We start from the raw sequence: 21,062 nt of genomic DNA on the forward strand, positions 1-21,062 counted from the left end.
TGTGCCCCGTACTTTCCTGGAACACGAACAATGATCACCAGCCTAGCCACGAGGCTCGGTGTAATCGAGAAAGCTTGGACCTTCCGGTTCCCGATGCGCAATCGGAATTGCGGCCGCGCCTCCGGCATCGCGGGGGTCGTCCATGCGGTTCTGAAAAATATGTCAAATGATAAAAGGGAAAAAGTACGGCGCAGTGATTAAAAAAGGGCGATTCGAAAGTACCGGTCCCTCCTAGAACGCGAACTCGTAGAACGCTTTTCGCGATGATATCCTATCCTGGCCTCTCCTTATCGTCCAATTTCCCACTTATCACTTCATCAAAAGAGTTCCACTCTTTTACGCCCTTCACTCTACCATCTCACCAAGAAATGTCCTAATCCAAAAGACCTGAAAACTTGAAGAAAGTCAGGAGAAAATAATTCCTAATCATTCTGAGTCATATTGGGGTCGTTATCAGTCTCGATAACCCATCAGCCGGTACCTCCAGGGAATCGCGTTACTTAATCCGCTGTTTCTTTTTCGCTACACCCTGGACCGCGAGGATTCTTTTGTGAGGAAAAGAAAAAAACTCGAGACACCCACGTGGTCGGCCCTAGGCGCGTTATCGTTGCTCCTGCTCGGCGAATGATAAGGCGACGGAGGTAAAAATGACCGCAGCGGTGCCGGATACCGGGGAAAAATCGCCGGTTCACCGCGAAATTGGATCCCCGGAAGTGTACCGTTTGCGAATAGTCGGGCTCCACCTGATTACTCGGTTTTCTGATGGATTCTTACGCCCTCCTTTCCGCCCGGGCGCTTCTATCACCCGCGGACCCCCTTGGGTAACCTCGTCATCCTCCTCCCCTCGTCTCGGTCCGCTCGACCGATCAGAATTTATGGCTATTTTGGATAAACGTTTTCGTTTACGCCGCGGATAAGGCCAGGTCGGTCTCGAGCAATGGGCACCTGAGGCGCTCGAGGATGCCGGAGAGCTCGCCGGCAGAATTTTTCGGGATTTCGCCTGAAATCGAAGGGTATCCCGAGTGCCCCCGGGTGATGGACCCGCGGGATTCCTGGGCTGCGGGGGGTCTAGAAGAATTCCTACGAGAAAAGGATTTCGACTTTGTTTATGGCTCCGCGAGCCATGGGATCTCCGAGCACGCCTTTGTCGAGCCTCCTCGAGGCTCGATTTAAATTCAAACGATGAATAATAATTTTGCGCGCCGTTCCATTTTTCAGAACAAGGGATGATTTTACTCGATACTCGGTTTAAATTCAAATGATAAATAATAATTTTGCAAGCGGCTCAATTTTTAAGAACTGAAAGGGATGATTTTATTCGATGCTCGATTTAAACTTCAGGCGATGCATAATGAGGTACGAGATTCAATTTCTAAGAACAAGAAGGGGTGATTTTATCTCCGCTCCCAGACAAGAAATGACTTTGATCGGTCACGTGAATTATCGAGCGAATATTATAATTCGTGCTCCAATATTTCGTGGAGGTAGGAGCTTCTCGGGCTGTGGGGGTTGTCGGACACCGGGTGCCTGGGCGATCACCTCGCTTCCGAGCGAAGTTATTCATTTAACGGTTTAAATGTCAAAGGAGAGGATTTTTTTCTCAGTTCTTCTCCGGGTTACGAGCTCGACCCGGAGAAATCCGGAAAAGGCCACCGAGGGGAAGTCGCGTCGAGACCCGGAGTGAGAGAACGTAAAACGAGTCGCCAGCTGCCGCATAGTCGCTCGAGAAGTTTTTTAATCTCGGAATTAAACTTTTTAAAAGCTCCCTCTTCCGTCGGTCTAGATCGCTGACAAGGCCGATAGGGCTGACGGAAATTTGAGTGGAGCCCGCGGGCGTCGAGGTGGCTGCTGTTTCGAAACGTTTCCACATTTTCGACCAAAGGACCCGGTCTTAAATTCGAGGATCCTGCACGTACATTTCCCGTAGATCCTCCCTTATCGCTACACCCCCGTAAGTAACGTTCAACCCATAACTTTCCAACAATTTTTTCTCATAAATCCCGGAAAGGGAATATCTTTCACAATTACATATTTTGAGCAAACTAGATCACAGGATCCAGGATTTATTTAAAACAAAGCTTCACTCAAAGAAATATCCTGGATAAGAAAATCCTGCCATCAAGTGCGTCCAAAGAAACGTCAGATTGAGCGAAGGAAATTTAAATCAACGGTATCATTTTTCTTCTTGGCGAAATCACTGTTTCTTGCAATTATATATGTATTCCTTTCAGTCAACTAATTTTCCTTTTTTATCTGTGCGTCATTTCGAATTACCGTCGAATCCTGATATACGAGATTTCGTGAATATTTCACTCAGAGGGGCGATTTCCTCGGCGAAAAGTGCACTTCCGGCCGGGAGGATTTATTTTCCGGGGTTTTCGGTCTAATTTATAGAGCGCACCGATTCCCGGTGGATCCTCTGAATTCTCTATCGATCAAATAAGGTCTTTATTAAGATCCACACGGCGAACGTGAGCCGCGCATATTATGGAGCATCGCTGAAATTCCGAAGTGGGAATTACCGAGTTGCTTCTTCATCGTCGTCGGTAGGCGAAGAGCAATGAGAGTGCAACGGAACGGCGTTAACGACGAGCGATATCGTCTCCTCGAGGCGTACGTTTTCGCATAGACCGGGCGGGAATTCCGTCGAGGAGAATTCCTTGCGCATTTCCCGGTGTCCCTCCCCTTCGTCCCCTTTGTCGATCCTCCGACTTGGCGAGCGCCTTTTCAATCATTTTTCGAAACGGACCCCCCGCGACTCACCTTTCCATACAGCAAGAATTCCCACCCCCTGCGAACCCCATAAAAATACATCAAAACAGTCCATACATTTCCATAAAACATTCGTCTCGACTTCCTCTTCTGCTTTTACAAAAGTACCCTTCCATAAATCCGCATTAATTCACGCCACGCCGCACTGAGTCCTTACACCTAAGGAGATCGGTATATAACTTAAAGGATTGGAAAGCAAAGAGGATCTACATCGGAATACCTTTTCTTTTTTATTCGCCTAACGATTAACTTAATACGGACCTTGGTACGGCGGTTACGAGACGTGTCCCAGGATCCATCGTCGAGCAGTGATCTAACGATCTTCCCTCCACAGGGTCGAGATTTTCTTCCTACTGCCGATATATCGCATCTCCATAATTACATCGATACCCTATAAACAATTTCCCTCGACCTAAACGTCATTCTTCATTTACATATAGTCGGCTAATCAAATCCCGGCCGCAAGTGTAAAGTAATTCCCGCGGAGCGCCAAGATCAGCAAGATCACCAAGACCTAACCTCAATCTCGCCCGAAATCGCCTCGTTTCCCGTGGCCAGTCAGATTCCCATGGTGAAGTCCATCGAAGGACCAGGATCCCTATGGTATTCCTCGCAGAAGGTCCGCGTACTTTATCCTACCCGCACGCAAAAGGCGTCCAGAAGAGTTTTGAGGTTAGGTGCGTGCTCACGTACCCCAGGTGCAGGGGTAGGTCCGCATCAGCGTAAAGGAAACGGTTCTCCTCGAGTCCCGGGGAACTCTTCCTTATTTTCGAGGGGTGGTTCCGCCGTCAACGTGGCCGGGGCGGTCCGCTCGTTTCGGACGCGACCTCATCAGCGATTAAGGACCACGGGTGGTCGCAACGTGGGGGTTAAGGTGGGCTATCGAGGGTGATATGGGGCCCTCGGAGGGGGTTGCGGAGCCAGAGGCTCTCATTTCTTCCGCACGAAGATGTTCTCCAGCAACTCCTTCGTGATCACCCGGTGGGGCCTGGTCGGGCTCTCCGTCGGTCGCTGATAGAGCCGACTGTTGATAGCGTAGAGCTTCGGACTGAGCTCGCAGCGAACGTTGAACCACCAGTCGCAGACGAACACTGCTTGGCTGAATTGCGTCCCGTTCGGGCACAAGAAGGTGGCCTGGCGACCGTCGATGTCGCAGTAGTGCCACCCCTGGCACCGCGTCTCCACGTCCGCGAAGAACCCCGGGTAGGGCTGGTCGTCGCAGTAGAAGTTCGTGTAGGGCACTTTGCCCAGCACCGGGTAGTCCGTGCCCGGTCGACCTGGAACGAGGGATCGGTTTTAGAGGTTTTCCTTAACTTAATCGACTCTGCCTCGGTAGAGTCGATTCCTTGGCTCGATTCCTAACCTCCGAGGCGCCCGAGTCCAGTTGGACCGCACCTATTAAACCAGGAAGTCTCTGTACACGTACATGACAAGTGGACTAGATTATAGCATGCGTGTGTTAGCACTTGGCGCGAAACTCCACCTGATAAAATTGAAAAGCGGGGGTGATTTAAATCCCGTAATTTAAGTCACGGTTAAATCCACGTGATTTGGTATCAACCCTGATACCGGTATTAAATTATCAAAAGTGGGGAAAAAGAAAAAAAAAATAATAAGACGTTTAAACTCCACACCCATTGAAACTGATAATGTAGATTTCAGGCATGGGAAGGTTGCCTTCTTCATGGTCCGCATGCCTAATTAGAATCTGTGTTTCGAGGTCAGGGTCTGTCGCATCTCCCCGGGAGGCGTTTCAGGTAAACTCGGTTTTTACTTAAATATGCCCGGACCTTTTTTAACACGAGGTCAGGTTGAATGCAAATTGATCCACCGCCTGCTCGAGTGGCGCTGCCTTGAAGCGCGCTCTCTTAAAACGAAGGGCGAAGTCATTTTCGATTCTCGAATTAGTGCGATAGCGATCGCGAACCGTTCCTTTTCTTTTTCGCGGATCTCCGATGCCGCGATTTACCGCCTCTCCTCCATTCATTCCATTTCGTTCATCTCGAAATATGGGTTTCGAGGCCAGGGCAGTCCGCGTCTTCGCGTCCTCCGCGAGACGGTCCAGACGAATTCTGCGCCATCTCCTCTCATCTCCACACACATATTTTTTTTTAATATGAATCTAGATCAAAGAGCGCATCACGGAGTAACATCGAGACCGGGAAGTGTCGCTCCCTTGGGAAAAATCACCTTCCAAATAAAAATTAAAAAAAAAAAGAAAACCATTGAAGATAAACCAAAGAGACATAGTGTGCATCCAAGTGTCGGTTTCCCAGATTTACCCCATCTCAGGGCGTCGCCCCTAATCGGGAATAAATGTCCGAAGGACCTTATTTTCCGTCTCTAGACTCCTACCCCATATCCTGGATTTCCAAGTCTTGCATCCCGCGACCTGCATCCTGATGGAGCGTCCCGTTCCCTGCCCCCCCACGTCAGGTTCCCTCTGTACTCGCGTGCGTCAGGCCGAGGGAGTCAAAGTTCCCGCGGAACTTGAAATTAGCGATCGCGTTATCTCGAGATAGCACGGGGTGGGTGGGTGGCCCCCCCTCTCTCGCTCTCTCGTATAAGTCGACAGGTAATTACATCTCACCTCGCAAAGGGTTAATCATCTCGGATGTTTGCCAAGGCAGGCTTTGCGTCGGCCACAGACGCATCAATTATGCGCGACCTGCCGTTACTATAGGCCCGGCATCGGCGAACGAAAAGGGACGCCCTCTTTGAGGTGCGCTTTCCGCCCGCGATGCCCGTCCGCCCGGACGCGCCGAGGCGCCCTCCCCTCCCCCTGCCGCCCCTCGAAAATTTCCTTTCGGGAACCTCTTCACGGAATTAAAGCGCGCGGAAGCCCCGACAAAAGGCCTTTCGATCGCGGATTTTCAAAGCGAAATAAATGACCGAACCTCCTTCGCAAATTAGTGCCCGTTCCCCCCCCTCGTCGCCCCCTTTTCCTCTCCCTGTACGCGCTGCTCTTAACAACTCGCAGCAATAATAGACACCTCTCTGTCCACCCCTTCTGTCCCGATCGCCCCCTCCCCTCCGTCATTGCTCTTATTATTATCATCCGGTCCCGTTAAATCCTCGCCGTGCCCCCCGCGGACCGATCCCCTCCCTCTTGCCCNCCACCCCCAACTCTCCTCTCGTCGCGCCCTCTCCGATCCGCTCTTTCGGAGGAATCGGCGAAGACAAAGCCGAGCCGACGCGCGGCGTCGGAATCGCAGCTTCTCGGGCGCCTCGCGAATTATAACGGGGTGCTCGCGAACCACCCCTGTACCCCGCCTACCCCTCCCCCCGACCGGGGAGGCCTGTCTAAACAACTTTGCACCGGTGCGATGCCTCCGCGCGCGAATCTCATTGGGCGACAGCCGCGGCACCTCGGCTCCCGTCGCGGGGGTGCGAACCCCCACGCAGCCCCCCGGCTCCCCCTCCTCCCTCTCCCCCGACGCTCGCGCACCTGCGGACGCGCGTGCCCTCCGCACCCTCCGCACTGTCGCGCTCCCCCGCAGTTCGGAACTTGTCACCCGGGCACGATGCGTGCCTGGGCCCCGACGACGACGAGATGCTCCCGGGCGTCTCGTCTCCGTATGGGGGTGTTCCGTGATCTCGCCGAATTTGGAAAGGCGTGGAAATGGAATTTCCGCGCCCGGGGGGACGCTTAATTGGGGATTTCTCCTGGCTACTGGGCCTACCTCGCGTTTCTTTGCCGGGTTTCAGCGGTTATCTCCAAATATGATGGATGTTAACTTCACCGTGAGACCTAGATGATCGAATATGTCAGAGGGTGGTTTCTGAATTTCAAGGGTGCAGGATCGAATTTAGGTTAGGTTGTTACTCCGTGGAATCGTTGGAGATTGGGATTCGGAATGATTTCGGGGTTGTAGGGGGTTATGGTTTTGATGATTTTATCGTGGGTGTTGGCAGGGGTCTGATCGCGGGTGGGTTTGGAAAAGCCTTTTTTAGGGGGATGCGGGGAGTGTCTCTTGGTTATTTTGCTGGGAAGGGGTCGAAGGGTTGGGGCCGGAGATCGAGCCGGGACCGGGGAGTCCCTCGGTCGACGTCATCCCGTTTTCCGATCGGTCCGGCTGAAATCGGTCGGCAAACCTCGGGGCAATCACCGGCCACCGGGAGTCTCCTCGGAGCGCCCGCGGCGAGCGAGGGTGGAAAACAAATCAGGAATCCCCTCGCGGCGCGGTCGCGGCGGTCGGCCGCGGCGGCCGTCTCGGCCGGGCGGTATCGGTGGGGGGCGAAACTTGGCCGGACCTCGGGTCGAGTCCGAGCTATCGCCCCATGAAAATCTATCCTCATGTTTGGCGAATGAAGGACCGCGCCCGGACCGAGCTGGCCGGGACTGCCCCGAGCTCTCTTTTACATTTCCGCCGAGCCATCATCATAAAATCAGTCGAGCGCACGGAACGGACGAGCGCTAGTGCCACGGCGAGCCGCCGAGCGCGTAGACGAGGTTAGGTTTAACCGTGTATACGCGGATATACGTATATACCCCGGGCCGATATACGTATGTATACGTATACAGAGAAACACGGGGTGGAGCGAGACAGAGGGAGACAAGAGGCGAGGGGTGGAAGCCGAGGTTCCGGGTGGGATCGAAGAGAGGGATCCTCCGGTCCGGAGTCTCCTCGGGTGCCCTCCCGGAGCCCGGCTGGGCTCCCGGGGTGGAGGGGTTATCCGGGTCCCGGTATTTCATTATCCTATACCCGGTGCCGCGAGCTGCGCGACCCTTCGAGGGAGATTGAGAACCGTTAAGTCAATGAGATAAGTTTACGCTGCCATATTGATTCAATGCATCCCCTTCGTCGCCGCCGCCGCCGCCGCCACCGGCGTCGTCCTCGTCATCCTCGGCGACGCCGCACTCGTCCCACCCTCCCCCCGACGGCTAACTCGCCCCCTCTTCGATTCTCTTCCTTCGTCGACTCCATTTCCGGCCCATTTCCAAGGGCGCGAGAAACCACGCACCCTCGTGGACCATCCCCTGGAGGGGCGGGGACGGGGGCGAAGAATCCGAACCCACTCAAGGGGGCGATGGCGCGAGAGGTCCTCCGACGGGGGGCGCTTTGAACCCCCTTGCGTGTCCTGCGATCTCGCCTCTTCTTCGGGGCTCGAAGACCACCCCTTGCATCGGGGGCAACGAAATACCCCGCGACGGGACACCCTGCTTTGCGGATTTTTACTGCCTGGGTAAACCGCAACTTCCGGTACGGGGGGAAATATTTTATACGTCTTTTTATTAAGAGTTACGATGACAATCGGGGCGAGGATTTTAATGAGGCTTGTACAGGTGAATTTAGAAATTGAGAGAAAGTACTCCGTCGGTCGGTGAAATTCGGTGGCTGATCTTTTTAGGGGATATTTTGGTATCGTCCGCGGGTAATAGGAGGCTCGTCCAATTGTTCGCGGTGCACGTGGAAGGCATAACGAATTCGGAAATCTACAACTATGCGCACTTGTCTCCCTACAGAGTTAAATCTGTATACGGTAGTAACTGTTTGCACGAGCGTTTGCACACCGTCCTGAATCGAATCAGCGCGTAGGTAAAATCGGAAAAGGGAGCGAAAAATAAATACTCTCCAATCCTGGCTCTTTATGGTACTAAAACATGGCCGACCGCGTTAAATGGACTGGAATAATATTTGTATCGCCGTGGCCAACAGGCCAGACTGTATAAAAATATGAATAATACGAAATACCTTTATAGCGAGATGCGTATTAATATTTATCGGTTGATATTTAATTGATTGTACATTCTTTCGCCCTGTGCGATGTCCTTCGTTTCGCGCTGTGATAAGGCGGTTTTCTGATAACGATATTCACAGCTGGAAGGCGAAATCTCGGTTCTTGGATCTCCCTTTATCTTTCTTTTCGCTCTTCTCTTACATCCGAGTCGTTTGTGCCTCCGGCTGCGTAATATTGCAGATTTTCCGTGGCACTCGCTTGAATGGCTCTTACAGAGTCTTATCCTCGGGAATAAATAAGAAATTCACCTCTACCTTTTATTTTTATTTATTTATTTATTTATTTATTTTTTTAATCGGAAGAAGTATATGACTTCGACAGTACCACTGCACCCTGAGGGTGCACAAAAGACACGACGATGAACATCCGGGGAGTCATCCCGTCGATGAACACGGAAGCAATAACCACGCATGAATTGTCCTCGCGCAAACAAGCAATTAATGCGATTCCTTTTGTAAATGCAAATTTTCGTCGTCGGTTTAATAAAGAGGGGCGACACAGTCGCCGAAGTAATTACGTGCCCGGAATGCAAATCATTGCCCAGAGAAATAATACCGTTACTAATACGTCCCCGCGTTATTCATATAATCCCACGAGCGTTAATTATCCACCGTTTCGGCACTACCGCATTTTTGGCATGATTATTCGACCATCTCTACAATCATATACATACTCGCCCCCCTAATCCTGCAAGCTCATTTTCCGCTGTTTCAAATGGAAATTAAAATAAAAAAGGTCACGATCCGTGCAATAAATTATTCCCGAATTTATGATTAACAATTATGAATGCTAATTGCGATATCGGAGGAGTCCTATTAATTATTCAAATCGCTTTGCTGTAAAAGATATCTCGTTACAGTTCATTTCCGGAACCGACTAGACCTCTTTTCTGCAAGAGATCCGTAGTATCATTTTCGTTATTATCCAACGCATCCAAAAGATAAAGAAATTTTCCCAAAATAATTTCTCTTGAAACCGGGCCCACTCTGGTGCAAAGGATGCGCGTTATCATCCCCTTTGAAAAATCGATCGTCGTCTCCAGCGTAAAACCTTCGCCACGAATATTTAAAAAAATCACCGAATTTATTGTTAATCATAAATAATATTGAAAAAAAGCTGATTTATGCCAATCGTTTCGATGCATCTAAAAGATATCCAGATAAGTTTTCTCAAAACCGGCCGCGCTCCGGTGCAAAGGGTGCGCGGTATCACTTTCGTGCGTTATCATCCCCTTTGAGAGGGGCGTTCGGTGCCCGCCAGGTGTATCGTTTACGGGCTGCCGGCAGGTGGGTCTCGGTGGTCACGTTGCGTCTAGGAATCCCTCGGGATCCTCTTGCAGGGTGTATATCGGGAGCGGCGTGTCGCTCGCACGTGGGGGGCATTCTTTCGAGTTCTCGAATTCTTATTTGACTCGCGGGCAGAGAGCCGCATATCGCCTGGGGGTGAGTCGGCGCTCGATTTCAAAAGAGTCAGGGCATGCCGCCGGAGAATGCCGCGAGGGAGCGACGCTCCCTCGGGAGAAGACGCCGGCCGAGGAGGAGAGGCTCCTCGGGTTCCGCACACCTCTCCTCTGTGCGCCGGTCTCTCAAAGGGAACTTAGCCGAGATGATCTTGTTTACGTACCGGGTATCGATTTACCGAGATCGAGGTACTCCCTCACGGACGGGCTCAGGAATCCCGGGGGCACGACGGGAGCCTCGTTCGTCGGATTGTTCCTCTCGTCCACCTCGTCGTAGTAGTAATCGTCCTCTTCAGGGTCCAGAGGCTTCGCCCGCTTCGACACTTTGCCGCCGCCGTCCAGGCCCTCTGCAAAAATCATATCCCGGGCTTTAGTCGCTCCCGGATGACCCCGAAGGGGCGGCTCTCGAGGTAATAACGTCCGCCTTTATAGGGATTGCCTCCCGGGAGAGGACGTCGGGGACCCCCGGCGTCCTCGAACTAGGGCCCCCTTCCCGTTTATATTGTGCCCGGGAAGAGGCGCATCGAGTGCACCAGGCACTCTCGATTGATGCGTATTGACCCCCCGCGAATCGGGTTTATAACTCCCGAGATGTGCGCCCTCCCTGCGAGGGGACGATCGAGATGTGATTTCGGCACGTGGGTTACTTTTATGCCCCGGTTCACCTGGCTTTCCGATACCTCCGGTGCATGGCGGATTTAACCGATCGAATTGGCACTTCTTTTTACCCGGATAATCGAATCCCTCGCGACAATTCTACCCCCTAAAAAAGATCAACGATCGATCTCGATCCTCCCTAATTTCTGGAATTATATCAAAGCCGAGTCTGTTATTAATATCCATGTTTTTTTCATTCCCATTTGTACATGTAGCGTTGATTTACTAAACGGAGATTGATATTGTATGGTTCGAAGAGGTGCCCGATGGGTCCAGTTCGGAAAATATTCAGCGGGGTGGAGTTTCACATCCGGCCGAAATCCCCGCCTAAGGGGCTCTTGGACGCCTTTTGAAGGGAAAAATTTTCCCCTCCGCGGAGTCCTTTCCTTAATACCAGCCAGGGACCGCTTAATATAACCACCAACGAGAACCTTTTCAGGGTCCAATGGGTTCGCTCGCCTCGACACCTTGTTCTGCTGCCACGCCGCCTGAAAGTAATGCCTCTCGCACAACGATGAAACGAGTTTGCGTCATCGCGGTACTCCCTTCGGGAAGAAAAAAAAAAAGTCCCTCCACAACCCTCGGTGCCCTTCAACCCCGTCTAACCCGATGAGGTGAATCATTTCCCCTCGTGGTGTGGGACGCAAAATCGAACCTTTCCCATCCTTCGTCCTCGATCGGCGAATCGATCGGTCCTTTGAAGTGTCCATTGTAACGAAGCTTATCCCGACTTACAATAATATTTCTCAATATTCCTAATATTTGTAATATTTTCTAGTTCACGGGAAGAAAAAAAAAAAATCAGCATTTAACGTGCATTTTTCCAGATCGTGTATGCGTGGTTTTCGGATCGCGTATTAAAATTGATAAATTGAGGGCGTAGAGTGATTTACGCGGAACGATTGCCCCCTCTGTAATTTCCCCTTTCTCCCTCTCAGTTTTTCGCCAGCAATAATAATCCTTTTGACAATCCTCAAAGCCTTGCAATCCCATTCAACTCGTCGGAGTGAGATTTTAACCCCTCCGAGAGCCAACGAGGATCAATTAGTCCCTTTTACATCTCTCTGTTCGGAGGCGGTCGATTAATCGGTCTCTCTTCAGGCCTGATTAGAACTATCTCTCTAAAGAAAACGAACAGGGTCTTGTCAAAGCAAAGCTAGTCGTTTTGAGATTCTTGCGAGGTATGAAATAATAGCGGATTAATTTGCAGGAATGACTTAAATGGATCCGAAATCTAGGAAAAACGAGGACGAGTCTTATACATATTTCCTTTCCTCTCGGCGAGGAGCTAAGTCAAAGTTTTTTAGCTTTTCCGAAGCAGCTAATGGGATAATTTTCACGTTAATTGCGAAACATGTCGACGAATCTCATCCGCTGGTCAGGAATTTAGTAAGTGCTAACGCGGAGACTTATGAAAATGGACATTCAAATTGAACCCATAAAGCTAATTGCCCAATTAGCCGCAAAATTGCCTGAGACGATTAGTCCGTGACTATTTTATGAATTGAAAATATCCTAACGAGGCAACAAATTAGCATTTTAATGGAATTCGGTTCTAATTACCGAAGGGAGGAATTTGAGGAAAGGAGCTCGCGAGGGGGGATTTTTTTTTTCTATATTCGAGGGTGTTAATAAATTAGCCGCATTATCAGCTGGTCAGAGATGAAGATTTTGAAGAGATGGCGAACCAGCCGAACGAAAATTACTTTCTCTCCCTCTACTTTCCCTCGGAAATTCTTTTTTTTTTTTTTTCCCCTCCTGCGACCGACCCTTCACGAAGAGGGTAATCAACTCCTCAACCCCCATCGCACTTCAACTTCATCGAATGCACCGGGGAGCCGGATCGGAGGGCGAATTTTCCCGACAGATTTTCCTTCGTCCTTCGTTCTCGATCGATTGCCCAATCGCGTGATTCGCGTCACCGTCAAACTATTATTACTCGACGCAAGAGACAATTTATTGTCACACTTAACGCGCGCGAAGCAAACTGCCGAGCGGTTATTCCGCGACAAGGACGCGACCAAATGGCCCGGGTTTAAAGGGAGTCAAGGGAACGAAATTAATTAATCGTAACCTAATTACTCCTCGACGTACGGAGAATGTTAATTCACCGTACTTCGTTAGATCAATAAATTACCCCGCCGAGTTAATTGCGCCCATGAGCCGGTCGAGTGAGCTCGTTGCCCTGTACTTTCCCTCCGTTTTTCCGACTGCTCTTTCGCGACCCCCCTGGACCTTCTCGCATTCATCGGGAGTTATCACCCCCTAGGAAAGATGTCCCGAAGACATGTCGGGTTCTTAGTGATTTTTTTTTTTTAATTTTTAAATATAAAATACAGTCTTTCTTGGGGATTCAAGCGGCCCACGGTGTCCAGTTCTTCCCCTGATATCCTCTTATCGCGCCCGCGCTTCGCTTCCGCCCTCGGTGGGAAAGACGCGCGGAATCACCGCGTCCGATTCCGCCTTTCCCTTGCCGGCCGGGTCGGTCTTGCACCTCCTGCGAAGTAAAGCAGACAGGTACCTACGTAATTAGTTTCCTTTGATGGGAAAACTCGTCGGCATGGCGAGAATATACCCGGAGCTTCATCCGCGCAAAGAGGTTATACCTGGGCACAAAGGCGGAGATCGTTCTTTGCGCCGTCGCCGTTGAAAGGTCTTCCTTTCAGCGGGAAAGGGGAAGTCTCCGTCGCAAAGACGGTCAACGATTTCCCCGCGGCTCCCGACGACTCGATCGCCGATTTGCGCCCGACGAGCGTCGGCGTCGGCGTCGGCGTCGCTCCGGCGAGAGTGCTCTTTCCTATCCGGAGACCATTCTTCCCCACGCCCCTCTAAATACCGCGTTATCAAATTCGTCATTGCAGCAAATACCACCATAAATCCCGATCCACGATCTCCGCATGACCATCCCCATTAAAATTGACATCGAAAAGTCCTTTACAATATTTCTCCACTTCTCATAATTCACCTGTAATAATTCATTGAAAAGCCTATTACTCGAAGCCCGACCTTTCAGTCAATTATTACAGACGACCCACGCCCCGTCTAAAAAATGTCTACAGTACTTTTCCACTGCACTTTTAACAAGGATCCTGAAATTAATTTAACAAATGGCGAAGCTAATTAGAAAAAAAGAAAGAAATTCCAAATTTTCGAATTTACCTTGAAGGCATCAAATTTCATTCATTCGGATCTATTCAAAATGACCGATTTTCGAATCGTTGCATGGAGAGGGACCTCGGGTATGTTTGGCAGGATTCTTGGAGATTATCATCCCTTAATGAGTACGAGGGAAATTTATTTCCTCCCAGCCTTGGGGGGTGTCGAGGGCGCTCGGACTCGCGAAAGAGCGTCGGGGCCTCCCTGGCGGAGGATCGATACTCGAAAGCGCGAGCTCGGCTAGCGGGCGTTTCGCGACATGCAAATCTCCGGGGAGGACGCTCAATAACGGCTGCTGGTGACGCTGTTCGCATGAAATTTTTGGCTCGAGAGAGAGAGAGGGAGAGACGCCGCGCGGGAAAAAGGGAAAATTATGCGAGCGCTAGCGCCACGCGCGAGCCTCCGCGTGGGAACGCGCGTATCGCGTCGTCATCTCTCTACCCCGTCCTCTCTTACTGCCCCTCTCTATCTCCCTTCCTCACCCTGGGCGGACGAACAGGCAAAAAGCGCCGATAAATACGATTTGCTAATTCGTATTTATCCACGCGTGTCGCCGATTATGCACGCGTCCGATATCAAATAGGATATTCCGTGTTTGCGATGGAATAATATGTTTCTGACGATCGACACGAGTCCGCGGGTACACCCGAATTCGGGATGGCGGTATCGATATCGTCGATAAATCGATTTTCAGGGGTGAGGAGACTCTTGGCTGAACGACGGAATTTTAGATCGCTTTTTATTTTTTTTTATTTATTTAATGTAGGAAACCTTGTCAATTTTATATGGGGAAGTGGGTTGATCATCTTAGAGGGAAAGGATTTGGAAAATCCTGTGATAACGGGGACTGATAAGTACGGCTACGTGACGCCGGTCGCCGCAGACGTCGAGAAGGAAATGGCGAATTCGCAGGGTGCGTTTCTCGAGCCGCGGAACGACCGCGGACGTGGATGGACGTAGGCGATGCAACAGGTCACCGATTTGGGAGCACTTAGGACGTGGAAGAAGGAGGTAAGGAAGTATCCTGTGAATTTTTAAGGGAAAGCTGACCCGTTAAAATGGACTGGAGGTACTTCCGGTAGGGCCGGGTTCCGGTCGAATTTAATTTTTACCCCGGCGATTTTTGCCCCATAGCTTTTATAATTATATTCAGCGTGTGATAAATTAATTTCTAATTTCATTATGTAAGGAATTGTTGCGGAATAAACGGGATGTGGAAAAGAAGGGAAAATGCGTCGCGGAAGCCGAGAGAAAAGGCGACTCGGCAGGACGTAAGCTACGAGACGTAAGACACCCCTACTTCCGGTGTTCGTAGGTGGATTTTTGCGCGCATGAGCGCAACAGGTTACCGATTCGAGAGAAACCCCGGGGGTGCAAGAAAGAGCTGCGAGAGGACTCTCTCGAATCGCGTTTCCGTTTGAAAAAGGGCGGAGGGCGGTGGGGAGGCCGGCGGGGTCCCTCTGGAGATTAGACCGGAAGTGCTCAGCCGGGATCTCGAGGAAGGAGTACAAAAGGATCGATCGGAGCCGCGATTCGATATTCGCCATTCCCCGGGCCCGTATATGGCTTTCAGAGGATTTCCGAAGGCGATCGCGAACGGACTCTCCAGGGCTCCTGCGAAGTAGAGGGCGGAAAGGGACTATCCAGATTCTTATCACTAGTCGCGACTCGAGAGATATTAATAAACCCTGTTTAGTGACTCGGTGAAACATTACATCTTTAAACGAACCTACGGTTGAATTTTCGGGTCTTCGTGTAATTCACCTCGGGCATAAATTGATTTACGTCGCGAAGGATGCTCGCCATACCAGCCGAGCCAGGAAACTTGGACGGCAAAAAGTGGAGGAAGTGAAACGAAACACTGTGTTCGGTCGTAACATGGTCCGAGGTTACGGCAGGGCCGAGCAAGAACGGCATTCAACGAAATCTGCTAAAGGCTAAATCGAAAGATTAGTTTTGCCGAGCGGCCATTAATGCAGCGGCGCCCCAGAAAAAGGCTGCGGCGAGTCTCCATTATCCTGGCCGGACCTCGGGACCATCGAGAGGCTTGTACCAACAATTTTCGCAGGCATGATCCGGAGAAAGGAGCAGATCCTGCCTCCAGTCCTGAGAATTCCTCCCAATTTCCGCGTCTGTCGATTAATCTATCCGCAAATCCTTTTTTATCACACATTTCTGCTAAAATTTCAGGGTCCTTGGATGGAGATGAAAGGTGGGAGAAATTTAGTCCTCGTATCTAGTAATGGTTAGTCTTCTTCCGGATTTTCCGGAGGATAAACGGGGACGTTATGAGCGGAGGAAATTCGAGAGGGAAGGAATGGATGAGGAAATAAGCGTTAATCTCCGTTAGGAGAGATCCGACACGCCGTACAAAGGCCGCGGGCGGAATGGAGAGATTCGAAATTCGTCCTGCGGTCTGACGAGGATATTGTTCCGGAGGAGCGTCGGATGACGCCGCGACGGACAAACAGCGGCCAAGGTGGGTGGAAAACCGAGGAAAGAAATCCCGGGAAAGGCGGGAAAGTTAATGGGTTTGCGGCAAAGAGGAGGGGGCGGTTACGTAGACCCCGCGAATTGTCGCGATCGGAGTGCGAATCGCCTTCGGGGAGACTAATTGGTGGAGGTGCACTCTTGCATTTCTCATTTGCACGCCGGAAACGTTTTTCGAAACACCTGATTTTCGCCCCTCCAAAATTCCAAGGTTTTTCCGACCCTCGTTTCCTGATAATGCTCCTCAGCCAGTGTCCGATGCAGCCCCGGATATATAACCATTGTTGCGTCCGATGATTTGGCCGCGAATGTGGAATTGACTTTCCTAAAGCGATTTTAAACTAACTTTCCTAATTTCGCGGGATCTCGCCGAAGCGCGTGGTCGAATAACGCAGCGAAGCGTTGCCGATCGCCGCTGTTGTCTGTCATACGGAATTCTCGTTTCGAGATCCACCGTTTGCGAGAATAATTGATTATAAGTTGATAAGGAACGACTTCGCGTAACTTGGCCTGGGATTTTTTTTTTCTTTTTTTTTCGCGGCTACGGAGGTGTCCCATTTGGAGATCGGCCACTCCCACGAAAGATCGTTACAGGTGCGGAGGTACCCTCGCAATTTATCCATCCATTCCGGGCAACTATCTCGACGCGCGCACATGGAGCAACAAAGCATTAAAAAAATGGCATCTTCGTAACGATCGGCTACTCTCCTCGATTAACATCGAGATCGTTTCCCGAGTTACAGGGAGCTCTCCCAAAAGGGGCGAATCGACTGAATGAGTCTCGCCAGAAGACGGATGTACCGAGCCATTGACAAGTCCGCTGCAACAATTGCGCAACCGGTTGCGAAAGATCCACAAGGTGCGATCGGCGATCCTATCGATCGCACGGTAATCGATACTCCTGATCCTCATTTATAAACGCTGTTTCAGGCTGCTACCATATCGAGAAACGCTGGTTTGGACCGTCCCTTTAAACTCGATGCCAAGTCGAGTGCATAATTAATTAATTTAATTCGGACGTTGTTAAACTCTTGAACGATTTTCTTTTTTTTTTTTTTCTTCTTTTTTTCTTGGTCTTAATTCTCCAGGAAAGAGCCCACGGCTTTCGGTCAGATGTCCAAGGAAAAAATCATCGTTTCAGAGTTTTACTTCCAGGGAGTTATTAGCGTACGGCCGATCTTAATTGCTGCGAGAGTTACAAAGTGGAGTGCACATTACAGGCACTAGTTTGCATATATTATTACGCAAGTAGCGCCCAACTGGAGAAGAAAAGAAACCGCCTTAACGAGTGCCGGCGACGACCGGTAACATGGCTCCGAGCGACACATAGGTGTGGCCTCGGTCCGTGCGTAAATTTCCTTGTATTTCGGACCATGGTGAATGGAAACATCCGCTCCTCGTAATACGTCTTTTTCCATGGTTGGACGGTCCGATTAAGTCCAGGAAATCGCACGGCGATGTTCAGCTCCGACTGGATCGGGAATGGCCGTGTCCTGGAAATGACCACTTTTACCGTTTGCGCCCCAGTGACTTCTATCAGGGAATTCTTTTTTGTAGGACTGTCGATCACGCTTTATCTCTCGTGTAGCTCGATTGCGATTACATTACCTCGGCGATCGATCGCTCGCTGCATTGTCGCCGATCCCGCGAGTCGCATGCACCGCTCGAAGAAATCCATTCCAACTAATCATACCGTAGGAGCGAGCGCCGTCACCTGAGAAACTCTCAACATAACCCCACCTTGGACAGTATCCCTGAACGGGATGTAATTAAATATTAATTACACTCAGCAAAAATACGTACTTTTACTAAACACCGACCCCGTTATCACGTAATAAGTACTTTATTATTAAAAAATGAATATTCACCGGGTAGAGACCTGAGAATCGTGGATTCTTGAAACGGTCCACCGTCCTTTGCGGAACGGATCCGTAACTTCCATCGCGGCACGAGATTCCGAGTAAAAAGGCCTCACCGAAAAACTGTCCGGGGAGGTGTAATTTCTAATCCGGGTGTAAAACATTAAACATAGCGTGTATCGAGAGGCATTTCCTTCTCAGGGTAGCCCACTAAAAGTCCGGCTCGGTCGGGCGTCGACAAGCATGGTTTCCTGCAATTCCGCGAGGAAGCCGCAGGGAACCACAGTGTAGTTTGGAATTCGCACCGCATAATCCTTGCGGAAGTAGCAACTTCTGGTTGCATTGGGAGGGGGGGCGCGATTGTCGACAGGTTCGGTCGCGGTCAGGCGAGACTTCGGCCGGTTCCGTTCGGTTCCGGTCGTTTCCGCGAACGGACGCGTGTAATTGGTAGGGAAGCGGTTTGTTTTCCGAGGAGTTAGGTTAGGTTAGGGGCGGGCCTCGCCCCCAGGAGTCGCGGCGGGCGGTGGGTGGTGGGCGNATCGGGACTAAAGCTCAGAGGGGGTTGGAGGGCGGCCGCGGCCTCGGGGAGGGTGGCAGAGGGTGGCAGAGGCGTTCGGTGCCGACTGGAGTCGCTTGCGGGGATGGTGGGTGGTGGGCGGTGGGTGGCGAACTCGGTGGCATAGGAAAACAGTAATCATGGGGTAACAGTGGGAACCACCCCTGGAACCGTCCCAGGGTAGATCGAGTTGGCGTATAGTGTAATACGGTCTGCAATGCATACAAATGTCATTTCCACCTTGAGGCCTCTCTTCCTTCCTTCCGTCCTTTCCGCCGCGATCCCTGCGCCCCTTGCCGGGTCCTTCTGCCGGATCCGAATTCCGTTTCGCGGCACGTGGTCCTTCCTCCCGAGGGATCGAATCCCGATAACAATGAGACCTAATACCGTCCGTCGGAATTATGCGAGGTGCCCCCCGGCAGTCGAGAGTGCCGTCGCTCGCGTTACCGAAATCGAACCGGAGAACCGGCTCCGATTCCGCGTCCGTTGGACGCGGCCACCGGAAAACGGCCCGAAAATTGAGACGCCCGGAAATCCGGAAGGACCTCGACTTCCTACACCCTCTTGGTCCCTATTTTTTTTTTTTATCAGCCTCTCATTAATTGAATAAAGAACAAGTTCCCCGCGAGCGGACTCGCGGAAACGCCGGATGACTTATAAACTGTTCCGCGATGGAGTTAACGCGGAAATTCAAGTTTTTAAATTGAAACGAGACCGCGATCCAGGTGGAGACGTACTCGGGAAGATTTGTACTTTCACCTCGTCTTACCCGAAAAAATATTATCTTTCGTTGAATTAGGAAATAAGACCATCCGGAATTTTTTCTCTCTTTTCTTTTTCTTCTTCTGGTTTCATGGTCTTGTGAAACATCTCCGCGGACGAAGCGCGGCGTTTGAAACGCTGCCCGCCAAAGGGACCGCCTCGCGGCTGGGTGTGTCCGCGCGTTTTTCCCGCGCGTTAATCGCGTGGCCTCCACCACGGATTGCTGAGCGGAGAAGAAGGGCTCGGTCCTTGGCGTTACGACAACCTGCGATTACTCCGCGCGGCGCGTTTCATTAGGGCGGCCCGCTGCCGCTTCCGGGCCGCCGCGTTTCCGCGATCCGTAAATTGCAAGATGATCGCCGCGGTTCTGCGCGGAATTCGAGAAACGCGTCTATAAGATCGCGGAGAGATCGAGAGGTCGCGATGTCGGATCGACATTAGTAGGTATCGGAAACCCATCGAAAGAGTATGGGATGCGATTTCTCCGGCAGAGATCGATCGAATTGATTCCGCAGATTCCCTCTGCGGTTTCTAATTCCAAGACTTGGCTGAAATTACGAAACTGGACCCTCGTCATTTCTTTTTCCTTTAGGGATTTATTTAGAAAATTTCACCGGCGATGGTCGAGGGCGGAAATTCTGCTCCGCGCTGTTCCTATGCCCGGATTCCGCGGACGCTCGGCCGCGATCTCGCTTCCGCTGGTCGAAGGACGTTCAATAGGATCGACCTCGATGAAATCCTGGGGAATTTTTCATTCCGTCCAGGATTGGCCGGCACTGACGGAACGACAGAGTCCACGGATCGATTTGCAAGCGCAAACAGAGCCGCTCATTGGCCCCCGCGGGGCTGCCTCACCTGACCGTACGGCCGGCCGTTCCGGACGATTTCGACGAGTGGCGATTTCCGATTAATCGCCCGTTAATTTCCCTTTATAACAAAGGGAGTCTAATGCCCGTGTGGGCGCGCAAAGCGTTATTGCGCTCTCGGGTTTACGTACGTGCGATTTCGAGAACGTCAAGCCGGAGTAAACCCGCTCGGGTTCCGCTCCCTCTGGCTCTCGTTCCCTCTCTCTCTTTCCCCCTGGCTAGCCCCTCCGGCCCTCTCTCTCGCTCTCTGTTTCCCCTAGGCAGAACCGAATTCGATAACGACAAGTTCATTTCTACGGATGCGAGGACTCCCTGGAACACCGCACGTATGATTATTTCACCCGGCGCGGCTCGGCCGCTGCTTTGCGAGGATTTGCCTCCAGTTTCTATTACATTTCGCGAATGGACCTTTTTTGAACCGTGAGTAACATGATTTTGTATGTTTAATAACGAGGGGCATGCAATCCCTGCTAATCCATCTACGACCGCTCTGTAAAAGAAAATATGGCCCCACGAATCTTACAAAGAAGTGATTATAAATCCTCGAAAGAAAATTCATTTTGGATTGTTTATAAAATCATTCAGATGTTTAATATTGAAATTAAGCGAATGGGGCAGAATTTACGTGGGAAAGGGAATTATCGGGATTTTATTTTCTTTTTAGTAAATCATTTTACTTCATGGTTTAAGGATTTTCATACAGGGGAGGTACTCGAGGGATTTTTTTTTTGTTTTGGAAATTG

General features: G+C 50.9%; 2 protein-coding genes across 4 annotated transcripts in view; one reads left to right on the top strand and one right to left on the bottom strand.

Annotated features, from left to right (window-relative positions):
• The window catches only part of LOC105701213 (RING finger protein 17), a 142,873-nt gene that overhangs the window by 86,895 nt on the left and 34,916 nt on the right, over window positions 1-21,062 (top strand). The window lies entirely within an intron of this gene.
• LOC105701218 overlaps window positions 2,990-21,062 on the bottom strand; it is a 44,973-nt gene continuing 26,900 nt past the window's right edge. The window contains exons 2-3 of the mRNA XM_012427772.2: window positions 10,138-10,320; window positions 2,990-4,049 (exon numbers count right to left, since the gene is read on the bottom strand). Coding sequence (XP_012283195.1) covers window positions 3,703-4,049; window positions 10,138-10,320 — 530 coding nt within the window. The 3' untranslated portion in view covers window positions 2,990-3,702. The remainder of the gene's footprint in view (window positions 4,050-10,137; window positions 10,321-21,062) is intronic.

This window comes from Orussus abietinus, unplaced genomic scaffold (assembly GCF_000612105.2).
Source record: "Orussus abietinus isolate OABI.00-Male unplaced genomic scaffold, Oabi_2.0 scaffold5, whole genome shotgun sequence".
Taxonomy (NCBI): domain Eukaryota; kingdom Metazoa; phylum Arthropoda; class Insecta; order Hymenoptera; family Orussidae; genus Orussus; species Orussus abietinus.